Here is a 15589-nt window from a genome sequence, read left to right as displayed (position 1 = left end):
TTTGATCGTCTCTCTTTTATTTAACCCCTCAAGTGGATGCTTTTTTTATTCACGGCTGGTTTTTGTACATACATACATACATGTAGGAAAGATTTTCGAACGTGTTGAATGTATGGTTGATTAACCTGCATGGTATGAAGCGTATGTGAGGTGCATAGCTAGGAACGAGTGTGCATGGGACACTCCACTTACCGTTAGGCTAGCCCGAAGTAAAGAAGTACAAATAAACACTGTCTAAGCTACTCCATGTGTATCATTTGAAACCCCCTGTATCCAGGATCCTACATACATAATGTACCGGTGACCGTCACAGCATCGAAAGGTCGAAAAATCAAAAATGTTCGTTTACCATGAATACATACTCTCTCTCACCCGTCGTACAGCCTCACTTAATTTGCGCGAGTAGGATACAAGAGGAACAGACTTTCCTTCCGTATCCTGCCCGCGCACATTAAGCAAGGCTGTACGACAAAAAGAGATAATTTCATCGCATGCCACTGATATATATTATATATACATAGTACCGTTTACCATGAATACATGCCGTGATAGACCGTGATATTTCGATGCCGTGATATGTAGACCCATAATGTACATATGTATGTATATTGGAACTGACTCTCGAAGAAAGAAATTCCCAATTTTTCTCCATATATTTAACTATTATTTGACTTATTGTGACTACTTCTATTATTATTTGAAATTTTACTGCCATCGTTTTTTGTGTATTGTATGTATGTACATACATACAATATGTATTTTATTTCTGGTGTAGGTACACTTAAAATGAATAAATAAATAACTTTATCTAAATATCCCAGAAATTGTAATTGCCAAGTCAGTAGAATTTGTGAGAGATGAAAGAAAATAAAATGAACTAAAAGCACTAGATTTTTTTTGAGATAAATTCAATTTTAAGCAATGCAGTAAATGTTTTTAGTCAAACAAACTTATTTTGTATCTCCTTTATTCTTTTCCTCCCGTATTCTGCGCGCGCACATTAATACGGGAGGAAAAGCCTGTTCCCCTTGTTCCTGTTGTATCCTGCTCGCGCAAATTAAGTGAGTATGTACCGTTTACCATGCACCCCTTTTTTTTTTGATCTTTCAACTTAAGATCTTTCGATTTTCGATCTTTGCCTTCCGATATTTGCGTTTTCTGTAATTTAACATTTTGGCTAGTCACGTAGACCCAGTAAAAATACATGTCAGTAAGCAGTATGTGAATTTTCAATTAGATTTGCAGGTGTTCGGCAAAACGAATCGGAAAAATGTACCACAAATTCATAAAAAGTAAAACAGAGGCTTATTGATCCACAACGTAAGTATTTTTACATTGAAGGCTTCGTTGAATGTAATTGAATTAAAAATTGTATGAACTCGTGCATTTGTTTCACTATACATATACATATGTATCATATTCATAAATAAAAAAGTTCTTTGACGTTGGTAACGTAAGAAACGGTCAAATATAGTACGAGTGCACAACACCGTTGTAAGTTTTACATTGAAATTGATTTCTACAAATGAGAGATCAACCGGTTCTCCTTTTTTTTGTGCATTTCATTCCGTTGTAACGACGTTGAAACTTGTCGCAACAACCGATTTCATATTCTACTCGCAGACTCGCATTGGAAGCAATAAAATAAATCTTCTTTTTGCGACGAAAACGACGACGTACGTCGACTTTTTTGCGCGAGCGCATGTTCCGCTTTTAATTCTTACATATTAAAGTCAATTAACTTACTCGCCGTACGACTCACTGCGCGCAATTTTCTCACGAACATGTCTCATAAATTCCCATATCCAACGTTGACAAAAAGCAACGTCACAAAACCGATTACCTACAATAACTCGGATAAACACTCGCGGTTATTACAGTTTTAAAGCTTCCGATAACGTTATGGGCGAAGAGCGCGCGGGGGGTGGTGTGACGGATCCCGAAAGGTGTTAAAAGGGTCCCAAGGGGTTGTTTATTTAGCAGAGCTCATCCGGTTTAAGGGGATGGTCGGAGGAGTTGGTGTAACTAAGCCGTGGTTTTGTTTCACGGCCGAATAGTGTTTATTCAATTGAAACGATTCACGCTAAAGACAGACAGACAGATGGTCGTGGATACATACACACATTCTACCGACTCTATTCATAAGCCCCGATAAAGTACACCACTCCAGAACAAACATACATATATATCCATGTATATATTTATACAGCATCTTCGTTTACTAATATGATCGATATTGAAAACAATAAACATCGGGTAATGTTATCGTGTGTTTGTTGTTTGTTATTCACGAGTGTGGGGTTGAAAATCGTGAAGGACTTTTAATTCATTTATCCGTCGTTTTCCACTGAATTTGGCGAGAAAGGCGGGTCCGTTTATCCTATGCGAAATTAGGCTGCAAATAGGGGACGAAGGAGAGGGAATACAACCTGCCGAAACTAATTCAGTTTAAAATTTTGCAAAACCGGTAGGGGAAATGTGTGCTACGAGAGATGAGATAAAAACGGCACCCGGACTGAAAAATCGGAGTCGTATTTTTAGTGAAATCAGAATCTGAAAAATTGCTTTCCATTCGTTTTATTTTCAAATAAAAATATTATATTTATACTATTATTGATGAAATGTTCAAAAAAATATATATTTCATAGAACATGAACATTCGCCTTTACAGATCGCTCCAAAGCGACGAGTGAACTTCAAACAGATAAATACAGTAAATCAATCAATACAATATATAAGCATTTTATGGTGGCACGACAAATAAGCGCAAACCAACTTAGCGCCGACCTTTCGGTGCAGACAACTCAGCGCAACGACAACGCAGCGGATGAAAATTCAGCACAAAAACAATTTTTTCAATAAGTTTCAAATGCGTTTTCAAAAATAATTACTGTATTGAAATTGCGCCGCATTTTATACAAATGCGAAGCCAGAGTGACATCTATGGAGAAATTTTTGCAGCATTTTATAATCAAATTTGCGAACCTCAAGATGCCGACTAACTTGAGATTAGCAAGAGAGATACTAAAGGAGATGACAGGAGATGCCAATTTTACAGGAACCGTTTCAATGAAAATCAAAAAATTTGACAAACTCTGATAAGAAACGATCGACCTCGAGTCACAAAACAAACTTCTCTCCAGCAGCGGGACTCTAGTGGGAATCGAACCCGTGACACTGTCCTCGAAAGCGTATTATGCTAACCACTAGTCCACGCCGCTGGTTTATAATTGGAATTGTTTTAATAGCCTTAGATTGTATCTCCCATATATGTACAACGTTAGAATGAAGAGAAAAATAAAACAGGTCCATTTTCGAAAAATATAATACATACTTCTTTAGTAACCACTTCTAGTACCAAATACGTATTTGAAAATAGTACTAATTTTTCATATATTGCAAAGGCATATAGTACATACATACATACATGCCTTTGCTATTTACATATTGTATATGCCATATACAATACAATATATACGATTGCTACGTGGTGTGAGTTGCATACCTTGTGTCGTGTGAAAACATACACAATTTACTTTCTGAATCAATTGAATTCCATTTAACAAATTAGTTACAGGTACGAAGCACGTCCGTTTTGCGTAGTATCTTACATCATTGGACGGGTCATATTCGCCGGGTCCGAAGAAGATGGGTATCAGCGTCCGGTAATATAGACAGGTGGGTAGGCCGATCTCGTTAATTAACTAACAGGATTCCTTGTAACCCCCGTGTTATTACCGCAGTGGCAACTCGAAAGTCAGGTTCGCATCGAAATCGTCTGAATATTTCAAATGTCCAAATGGGACGGATGAGTAGATGAGAATCTTGTACTACTAGATTACCATTTATAAATATATATATTGTATGAGTACATATGTATGTATATACCAGTTTCCAATAGATCGCCGTGTTAACATTTCAACGTTAATTAAAACAAACTTTTAAAACCCTGCCGCAATGATAGCTCAGTCGTATAGACATAAACATTTAATATCTAGTAAGTATGTACACACTTACTAGATATTAAATTATTCACTGAACGTATTTATGCAAATCATGTAAACAAATCTGCAGTCTGGTTTTGACTTTGAAACGACTTGAATATTTGATTTGAACGTTAGAATGAATGTAAAATTTGGACTTTGAACACAAGATTGCAATATCAAAATGATAATGAGTGATATATGTATTATCTACCGGTCTCCGTGACGGGCCGGAATGTGAAATGCCGGAAAACGCAAATATCGGAAGACAAATATCGAAAATCGAAAGATCAAAAAAAAGGGTGCATGGTAAGGTTTTTTTTGATTTTTTCATTTGTAAGGTTTAGGTGGTAATCCGTGACGTTAAATTTAATAAAAATACAAATGAATATTCAAATAAATTTTATAAAATTTTAACTATTAGATTAGCCATTTTTAAGCAGTTTATATTACAAATACCAAGCGAAGCCGGGTAAAATCACTAAATAGTATGAAATAAAGAACTTTAAGGGAATATAAATGAAGATTGCGCAAAATATACAAAAATGGAAGAGTTGTTTGTAACTTCATTACATATATAGTCAATGTTATGTGGTATCTACATATTATATAATGGACAGTTCCCGACGAAAAGTCTACGAACAAAACGTCCACGACGCGATGATGACGCGACTAAATGCTCACGGATAAAATTATTACGCGACATAATGTCTACGGACAAAATGAATACGCGACATTATGTCTACGGACAAAATGAATACGTGACATAATGTCTATGATAAACTTAAATTGAACATACTCTAATTTTATTCTAATTCCGATGATTGTGAAATGCATTTACAATTATATCGAATAATTATAGCGACCAATACTTTTAATAGTGTACTCAAAAGAAAAAGAAAACAATCACGCCAGCTAAAGGTTCACAATAAAGAAATTTAAAGAATCATTGTTTTCTTATTGGTACGAAGAATTCGTTGTTATTTATCTGACTTATCTGGCTTATTTATTTATTAATATTTCAAGGGAAGTGTGTAGATCTTCGTCACTTGAATTATTGAATTCTAATTTTGAATTTTTCTACGTTTTTCTCGTTAAGAAAAATCGTTTATCAACAAATGCATATTTTGTTTATGTATGTACATATACATATATTATGTCGCGAAAGCATTTTGTCCGCAAGCATTTGGTCACGTAATCATTTTGTCCGTAGACGTTTCGCCGTGGAACCATAATGGGCATTGGAGAAAAATTTCAAGACAAGACACTTCATTTACGCTCAGAATCGAGCATGTTAACATTAACTATAACAGTTTAAATATGTGAAATTCCAAGTCATGTCTGAGATTGATAACGTAATTAATAAAGCTCATTGGTAGTTTGGTAGTGGGTAGCACGTGCATGTTTCGCCGTACGTACACGGTTCAGACAAAACAATTGCTACGAACATTAATTACTCCACAATCTCACGAGCGTTTAGTCTCTGCACGAGAATTATTAGTTGGAAGAGAAATTTATGTGCCGGGTGGGCGAAAGGGGTAGAGTCGTCAGAGCCGGGGAGGGGGTGAGTCCGAGGGACCACCCCACGCCTCTGAAGGTCTGCTCTGGTACCCTCCCCCCCCCTTCGGCGTACAAAGTCAGATACATCGGGCCGGGTTAATTATCTCTTAGAGCTGAACATCAAAGCGGTTTTAGCAGGCTGCTGTCGGGTTTACAATGGCCGCGGGCGGGCGGTCAGCGTGGCTCACCCCGCGGCCGCCCACCGCCACCCACCCACAGCTGCAAACTGCATCCAACAACGCCAAAATGATTGAATTTCCCCCCCGATCGATATGTGGTGATATACGAGTACACCGCAGAATGCACTCACGTAACCAAAAAGTGTCTCGCCCCCTACACGAAGAAATTACATCAAAGAAATTCACGAAAATCTATATACATATCTATATAGAACCAATGAAATAAAGTCGTACTAATCTAACCTGCTCATAAATCATATCATAATTTGAGATAAAAATTATTTTATACTTTGCATACGTACAGTCTGAGTTTGCTCCGAAAAGTTTATACGTATATAATAAAGGGTGGGCAAGCCTAATGACCTCTCAAGCCGCGTACGATAATCTCCAAAGTTTGGGGAGCCGCAATTAAGAGTGGATTAGTTAATTTTAGTGTAGCTGTTTTGAAATTTTCTTACAAATAATGAATTTTATATAAAAGGGATTAGGACAGTAAAATCATGACTTAAAATATGAATTGTACAGTAAAAATATTTATATACGATGAACTTTCATATAAATTTAAAAACCCATGATTATGATATTTTTTTTTAAATTAACAAATGCGACACAAAAAAAAGAGAACTTATCATAAAATTACATAAGCTTCAAAGCCCGTTCAAAAATCCTCAAATTAATGGGGTCCAAGTTAAAATACTCTGAGAAGTTTGTTGATTTTTATTGGTGAAGTAAATTGAAAACCATAGATTTAGACAGATATTAGAATCAACTTTAGTAAATATAATTTTTTTCCCCACATACCAAATATCTTATTTCTATAATAATTACTTATTTCCCCACATACAACATAAAATATTTGTTTAATGTCTGGCCACTGTGTCATACTGAGGTTTTAATTAAATTTAAGAAATTAAATACTTCATATAATAGCACTATTATGTGTGTCTGTGTGCGATAACGCTCGCCGTACTATAATGGTCGTTTCGATTCGACATAGTATGTACGTCACAGCTAAAACACTGCCAACAAAACGTACGAATATAATAACAGATATTTCCCCACATACAACATAAAATATTTGTGCAATGTCTGGCCACTGTGTCATACTGAGGTTTTAATTAAATTTCAGAAATTAAATACTTCATAGAATAGCACTATTATGTGTGTCTGTGTGCGATAACGCTCGCCGTACTATAATGGTCGTTTCGATTCGACATAGTATGTACGTCACAGCTAAAACACTGCCAACAAAACGTACGAATATAATAACAGATTAAGAAAAAACTTCTATATATACATACATATATACTGTTTGCTACAAAAGTTTCCTCTAGGGCAATAGTCGCAGAATATTTAACGCCATCTATTGAAAATTTATTTGATAATTAATTTTTCCATTGGTGTTTATATGTATACATATAGGTAGGTAGGTAGTTTTAACGTATAATACACCCGATTACATTTTCATCAGGTCTATCACTATATTACAGGTTAGAAATTGCTTCCGTCACGCCATATAAAAAATACATAACGGTTATTTGATTTAGCGCGGTTTTGAACCCTTTTTTTCATATAATATAATTAATTATAAATTTATTATATTTTAAAGGTATTTGAAAAAAAATACGACCGCGATGCGAATCGAATACACAACCGACACATTTATTTTAATTAATAACTAAATATGCCACAACCCATGCGATGATATTTCATCGGGCACAACACTAGTAGGTATATTTAGAAAAATAAAAATTAAACAAAAACTTCACAGATAACGCATTCTTTAATGATATGATTATGGATCAATTAAGAAGTATTGTGAAAAATAAGTGCTATGTCTATATATCTTCACGTCGACATTTATCAGCCCTTTGTAAAAACGACCCCAGTAGTTTCAAGAAAAATCAAAACAAATCATGTTCAATTTACAGACATACGTAAACGTACAAGAATAGCGAAACTAATGAGTAGATAGGTGCTGGTCCACAGCTTCGCGTTGGTTCCACATCCCTTTACACCACGGTGTTACTGCCCCTCCGGTGGTGGTGATAATAAACATTATTTGTACATAGGAGGCCAGAGGGACAAATTTCCCTCCAGGACTGTTCTTCTTTGGCGCGCGTCTAATTAAAAGGTTAAACGGCGAGTGGGTGGGTGAGCAGCGGGGGATGGGGTTGACCGCCCACTCACCTAGCGGTGTTTACGTGGGGGCGGCTGGCGGTGACGGCGTACACACGTGTCCGGTCCTTTGTGAGCACCCGCCCGAAAAAAGCGGTGTCTAAACCAATTAGCGAACCCGCCCACCGGCTGCTGGTACTGCCACGCTGCCCGACCGTTTGATACCCCTGTCTACCGCCCAATTACCTCCAGGTCCGAAGGAAAAGGTGACAAACGCTCCCCTCCCCCCGTCCTACCCTCTATATTCGAACAATTTGCATAACACCAGAAAACAGCGTACCTAGGTGTATATGAAACACGTGCACCTGTTTAATTATTCTTTATTTTTACAATTGCCAATATGTGCACCGATTCGTTTTCAAGGAAATACGCAATCATACGCAATGTCTGAACTCGTAACTTCTCACGTGAAGTCTCAATCTAATAGTAACCTACTTTTAAGTGAACCAAATTTTAATAATATATGCACATCAGGGCTGTGGAATCGTAAAAAATCAACCGAATGCGATTCCTTTTTATTAAAAGTTAATTATTATTATTATTATTTAATTAATAGTATTACGGTATGTGTCAACTAGAGTCTCCAATTTTATTGAAGTAAGTACACTAATAAATTTAAATTAATAAACTCTTTTTAAAAATTATGAATTTAAATTACATTATAAATAAAATCGTTGAATTGCACATATTTCGGTATTTATCAAAACCGATTGAATCCTCCATCTGAATCTGGATTTGGAGTCGAATCATTAAATTAAGTCGGAGTCGGAGTCGGTAAACTTTGAGCCGGCTCCACAGCTCTGCTAGTAATTTTATAAATCTTACGTATGTACATACATACGTATTGATACATTTATCATACCCGTGTCAATCAAGCGATAAACACTCAGTACATAATATATTTTAGTAACCATTTGTGTGCTACTTACTTTTAAAAAGTAAATAATATTGTATTCATAACTACATATATGTATGTATGTAGTATAATATAAGTATGAATGTATGTATGTGCATAAGAGGGAAAATCAGTTAATAGTATATAATACTATGTAGGACATCTCATTTGATAAAAATTTAATTTGCTTGCGGGGATATTTCATATATCTACTCATAAAAAAAAATTTAATAATCAAGTTATTTGGTGAGGTTTAATAATTGAAAATATTTAATTATTAAAAAAATGAGCAAACGGTTGAAAAAATATAAATATAAATATATTACAATTTAAATCTTTTTATCATCAACAATATTTGAAAAATTTTAATTTGTAAAATGAAAAATACCCTTTCTTCCCATTTTTCCGCCTTTACATTACTGAGTGTAAAATTGAAAACAATACATGTAAACAGTATTGAACTTTAGGTACAAAAGCGCCATCAACTACAATTGGAGCATAAAAAAATAATGTTCGAAAATAACGATAATGTCTAAAACGTGACACCATTCAAACGCTAATGCTAATGTGCATTCCAGTCTGTAATGTCGGACAGTTCAAAGCGAAAACGTAACGGCGTTATGCCCAGAAGGGCAGGCGACAATTGTCGCGTTTCGTCGTCAAAATTTTAGTACGTGATAGGTGTGGAGGGGGAAAGAAAATAAAAAAGAAAGTAAAAAACAAAGATTAGGCATTAAAAGTCACAATAGGGGAAAATTGGTCGTTCGTAGCTGGCCAGAGAGGGGAGGAGGGCAGACGAGACAATATCAACAAGGAGTCTAGGGCCGTTAGCCGTAACAATTAGGAGCACGTTGTGCGAGCCATCATCGCCCTTATGAAACTGCTTAACGGCCCCATAACACGCTATTGCCGCGAACGGGCCATCTCCTGCCCGTCCGAGATGGGGCTCTTCACAGGGACCCGTCACATTGTTAAGTCAAAGCAAAAAGCCAACACTCCCCACCCCCTCCTCCTACTTTATCGATCAAAAATATACAACCTGGCGTTGTACAATAAATATGAAAATAAAAGAACACCTTTCAGTCAAATGTTTAGTGGCACCCGACATAAACCTGTTGACGTTTGACGGACGGGAAAGCTGCATTATTACCAGACAAGCCGTAAAAAAGTTATGTCAACTCTTTTGTCAAAATTATAATACAAATCTACATAGCTTATATTTTCTATGCGTACAAATATGTCAATACAAGAAGGAAATTATATGAATACCTATATAATAAAACCACCGAAAAAGTTAATATTAACGGAAATTGTACGCGGTCAGACTAAGATGAAAGATGAAAGATGATAAATGATGCATGTAGAAGAAAGGAAGTTAAAATGATAATGAGACAAAAAATTGGCAGAAATAATCAAGAAAGGACGATCATTGATTCAATATTGAATAATGAAAGACAAATACATCGATTGCTTAGACATGAAGTATTTTCTAAACAACCAACTAACAATATTATGGTAATTTTTTATTTTATTTTATTTCTAGATAGATGTATACCAAGAAGGCCCGATAGGTAAGCCCAATGCGCCTTCACAGACAATTAATTACAAACATTTTAGCAATTTTTTTATTACATAAATCACTCTATTTCGAGAGGCTGAAGAACACGAAATTAACAATTAATTAATCCATAGAGACATCTTTGGATTTAGACTTAATTTTTTACATATTGTATTTCAACAATGAAATCAGATAAATTGGCAAACTCTGACAGGAAACGATCGACTAGGAGTCACAAATATCCAAGTCCGACCAGCAGCATTAAAAGCACGGGATCGAACCGCTGCTAAACATAAATTCAACCGCCGAGACATACTGCTGGTAATGGCCTCATTTTGAGACTTTGAAATTGATTTTTAAATAGGTCGTATTCTAAAAAGAATTCTTGAATCAAAATTTAAGGATTTGAAAAAAAAAAGGCCACACAAAAATATTTGATACGCGATCTTCCCGAAGAACATACACGTACACACACACACACACACACACACAGGACAGGTAAATTTAAGACGAGTTTTTATTATTCGGACTATAAAAATATTTATAATGTAGGAACGGTAAAACGCGGGACGTAAAAAACTCGGCCGAAACATAACGACCGACCGAGAGAAGCGTCCCGACCGACACCAGATGTCGAGATTCGGTGTCGGAGATGGATGATAAAAATTCGCACGACACACATCGAACTGCAAAAGTGCCAACACGCCATATACACGCGTATAAATTAATCGAATAACAATTATGACAGTTGCGTACCTGTTCAAAGTCGGGTGGGGTGGCGGGTGGGGGCGGCGGCGGTTTGGGAGCGCGCGCCGGCGGGGCTCAGTCCCGACTACGACGCGGTCGCCCCACTTTGCCCTTCCGAACGGCCCCAGGAGCGCCCGCGGCACCCGTTGCGCCCCCAGATCCTTTCAGCAACTTATGCCAGTCCTGTTCGCATACTAGACTGCCCGCTAACATATAATATCTGAAACAAAAAAAAAAATCAAAACATCAAAAATAATTCAATATAAATGTCAAATATACATATGTGTATACAATACATATGTGTATATATACGAAAACGATTTAAGGAGAAATCGCGGCGTGTGGTTATAACGAGGGGGTTATATTCACCCCCTCGGTCGAGAGGAAATCGCTCGGAACTGAGCCGCATGCGGTCCGAGGGGAGAGCTTTGTGTTACTGTCACAAATAACTTATCAAATAAATATCACATGATTAATGCGACACCCATTATCATCCCAACGGATACATTCGCGTTTAATTTGAACGCTTAAATATTTCAATGGAAAATACACCCATTACCTGCGCCGTGATTGATGGTGCCTCCCATTATTATACATGCGTATAAACACGTGAGCACAATTCATATCAAAAAACATAATTGATTATATTAAATTAGACACTGAATACAACAGAGCGGCGATGTTTTTATTAAGATTTAATAATTCGAAAGATAAGACAGATTTAGATTTAGGGATTGGGTGATTTCAAAAATAAATTTGGGATTTATACAATTTCACGTAATGTTAGGACTAAAAATGTTTACTTGATTTCAATCACGTATATATGTACTGTATAAATAGCAATCATACTTTATGTAGCATAAAAGAAACCACACTCTTATTTATGCAAAATATACATATAGACACACAAGGTAAGAAACAAGTTAAATTTGCGAGGTAATTTTCAATGGGGGGGGGGAGAGAGTCGCTAACGCCTTTCCAATGTCTCACCCTAGCTCAACAGAGTAGAAGAGTGAGGGTGCAATGTTTCGTAACAACGTTCAGTTGCATGAAAACAATTCACTCTACCGCGCGTAAGGAGGTTTTCACTTTGAAAACTGAATACAACATTATATTGATAGCTGAGGCAGGCTTGCTGATTTTGAAAACATTCCAACCAAATGACGTTAAGGGCGAAAACACATTGAATACACGTCACATCCTTGGCTCCACGCTGTGACAATGGGTGTTCCCCAAACCGAATTCGGGTTTATGTTTGTACTACATTTCTTCAAATATGGGATTCAACGTTATCGATCACTGTCAAGCAAGGATAAATACAAGCATAAAAAGTCACCGAAATCACTCCAGGGGGTGATTTTCGGGACTGTGTACCATGTGCATATATGGACTAGGGGTGCTGCGTTTTTTTCGCATGTTTAAAAGTATCTAAAAAAAACAACACGTACCACGTACCACTCGGGGTGTTTTCCCCTTAGTTTGTGTGATGCTATTTCACCGACGCTGACAGTTTTTATTTAAATTAGTGACGTGGAGTCATTACAAAATTCAACTGTTGATTTGAGTCTGATAATCTACATATATGCATATGTATATGTTACAGTCCAAGTGCACATTTCGTACGTTCATGAATATACTAGTTTGTTCATACACGAACTAATCTGGCCAGATATAATGTACGCAAAATAATAAATTGACAAACGAACTATGTACATAGTTTTTTCATGCACAAACTAGTAGGCATAAAGTATTCTCAATATTTTATCCCATTCTCTATGTACATACATATGTATGTATCCTTACCCTGGGTTGCAATATTTTTAATGCTAGCGGAAACGGAAATTATAGCAACGTTATAATGTGGTTTCTTTAGGATTTCGCTTTAAAAAACTGGACGTTTTGACATTTCGGAGGTTTGACAGCTAAAAGTTTGAGCGACACCTGGTGAGTCTATTTGAATATAGCTTTTGATTGTTAGCATTTAAACTAAAACCCAATAAATAATTCGTGTATGAACAAACTATAATGTTCACGAACATTCCAAAATGAACACTTGAACTGTAATATATATATGTAGATACATAGACATATGTGTTTTAGGGCAGGTAAGTATGAGTGATTTTCACAAGAAAAATAATAAATTTGACACAACCAATTAGAATCCATCCAATTGTATTTCTTGTATTATATGTATAAGGCAACGGGATACTAAATAGATAAAAATACCCTTTCTTAAACGCTTCCCTGCATGACGGACACTAAAAATGTTTGTCATGATGATGCTGCAGCACCTGGTAAAAAAGCCCGACAGTGAAGTATGTAAGTGTACCCAATTTTAGAATGAAATTAGCACTGACCTATCTCCGGGGACGAGGTGCGCTCCACATTTTGAACATGCGAAGCATTTGAGGTGGAAGACGTGGTGCTGCGGGGCTGACGAGGGCGGAGCGCCCCCGCCAGGCAATCCGCCCCCCGTACGCATCACGAACTCGCTGGCAGGTATCGTCTGTCCGCACGCCGCGCACGCCCCTGAACTGCCAAACATTCTGCAACAAAAACAACAACGATATAATAAGAGCACATACATACAATTCGAATCATCATGTATAAAAAAATAAATAATAAAAATACCGAACCAGTCCGGTCGGTTATTTGCGGTAATAATGAATATATCGTCAAGAGTCGGCTACCGGTAAGACTCGAATTTACAACGTATAATAATAATGAGATGGGATTTGTCCAATGTATGCGTTAGGACAACATCATAATATTTCAGCCGCAAATAGCCAATAATACGCCGTTATTTATGATAGGAGCACTGACCAACGCGTCAGACCGGAAACCGAACATTTACCGACACCATAAAAAGTTTATGTAATTTATAACGCCATTGATACTGATTCGCGGCCTGATAGAACTTTTACATCAGACTCGACTAGATATATGAATTTTCATATTATATACATATAATACATAACTAAATATAATAGGATTAAAGGACAAGCTATTATTATTTTCTTGACTACCAGATCATAGTAATACACTCTTCATAGTCTAAATCAGCGGTCGTTGACTTAAGTCGTGTGTACGACTTAAGTCATATAATTATTACACGTGATAAACACTAACTATAAAAAAAAAGTAATACCATAATATAAAAATTCCTGATTAGCAGACGAAAAGTTGAGAAAACGAGTATCGAGATATTGCGAGTTGGTAGAACGGGGCGCACCGCATATTTATATTTTACTTGATATGAATAAAATTTTCATTAATAATGTCGTAAAATTTTAATTTACACTTTTACCCACTAACCATACAAAAATTTTCAACACTAAAATAATTTTCTAGTTTCCCAAAAGGTTGCCGAACACTGGTCTAAATGGTTACGGATTTGTAATTCAAGACAGTCTCTGTTACTTTCGATGTTATTTACAAATCATATTTAAGGTTTCGGATTGCGGATTGAGTTCTACACTATGCTGACGGCTTCAATGTTGGCATACATTCGTCAATCAGTACATACATCATCATTATCGTCATCATTTACAGCCAAGCCGTACCCGAGAGAATCCAAAAGGGTAAAAGGAAGACAGCAGGAAAGATGCGTAGACGCAATTAGGAAAATGTGTGGGGTGAGATGGATAAGTTGCGCAAAACAGAGACGAGTGGAAGCGTGTTGGAGTGGCTTTCATCCAGCAGTGGACGGTGAAAGGCTGTAGATGACGATGATGATGACATATATTATTATACCCATACGTTGTTTACTTCATGTGAAAACTGATTTATTCACCAATTATTGCAAAACTGACAATTGCTATATGTAAATGATAACTAATACCACATTGAGAATAAATAGAGATCTGTATTTTTTTAGCATAATTTTTGTTCATTTCACATTTATCATTTTCATCTTTCATTTTAGCGAATACAAAGTCCAATTCTAGCATGTATTTCTTTAAGACATTTTTTTGCAAATAATGATCAACAACAATACAAAAATGATTCAACCCACGAGTAATTTGATATCCGAAACTTTGTACATATCTTGTGCTATATAAAACCATGATACTTACGTAATTTAGACACCGGTGAATTGCTAAAGCTGTGTCTAAATTAAAGCACACGCCGATATAACCGTGCACGCGGAGACCCTCCATGTGTCTCATTGTGACCTAACATTGTTTGTTATTACACAATTTTGTTTTTTACATTGCAAAACAAATTACGAGTTGCGATTTTCTTAGCATTGCTTGTGTGGGTTGCCAGAAACATATTATAAGCACTTATATAACACAGAAGACGACAGGCGAATTCGCGCACGTTTTGTGCGTGAAAGCCATAAAAGGGGTTGTAGACACAGCGATCGGGAAAAACAGCGAGCACGAGTTTATTCGCCGCGGGCGCATCGAACACAAAATGAAACGGCAATTAAACACTCCCGCCATAAATATTGTCTAATTAAGCAAATAATGCTCCAGGTGTAGCC

At 36.5% G+C, this 15589-nt stretch overlaps 1 protein-coding gene across 10 annotated transcripts in view; it reads right to left on the bottom strand.

The window, feature by feature from the left end:
• The window catches only part of LOC143910264 (LIM domain transcription factor LMO4.2), a 361988-nt gene that overhangs the window by 123316 nt on the left and 223083 nt on the right, over nt 1-15589 (bottom strand). For all 10 annotated transcript variants that reach the window (XM_077428659.1, XM_077428661.1, XM_077428663.1 and 7 more), the window contains 2 exons: nt 13458-13646; nt 11110-11320 (listed from right to left, as the gene is read on the bottom strand). In XM_077428659.1, coding sequence (XP_077284785.1) covers nt 11176-11320; nt 13458-13646 — 334 coding nt within the window. In that variant the 3' untranslated portion in view covers nt 11110-11175. The remainder of the gene's footprint in view (nt 1-11109; nt 11321-13457; nt 13647-15589) is intronic.

Source organism: Arctopsyche grandis, chromosome 4 (assembly GCF_051622035.1).
Source record: "Arctopsyche grandis isolate Sample6627 chromosome 4, ASM5162203v2, whole genome shotgun sequence".
NCBI classification, from domain to species: Eukaryota; Metazoa; Arthropoda; class Insecta; order Trichoptera; family Hydropsychidae; genus Arctopsyche; species Arctopsyche grandis.
Note: the sequence above shows the minus strand (reverse complement) of the source record. Positions and strands in the feature narration are given on the sequence as shown.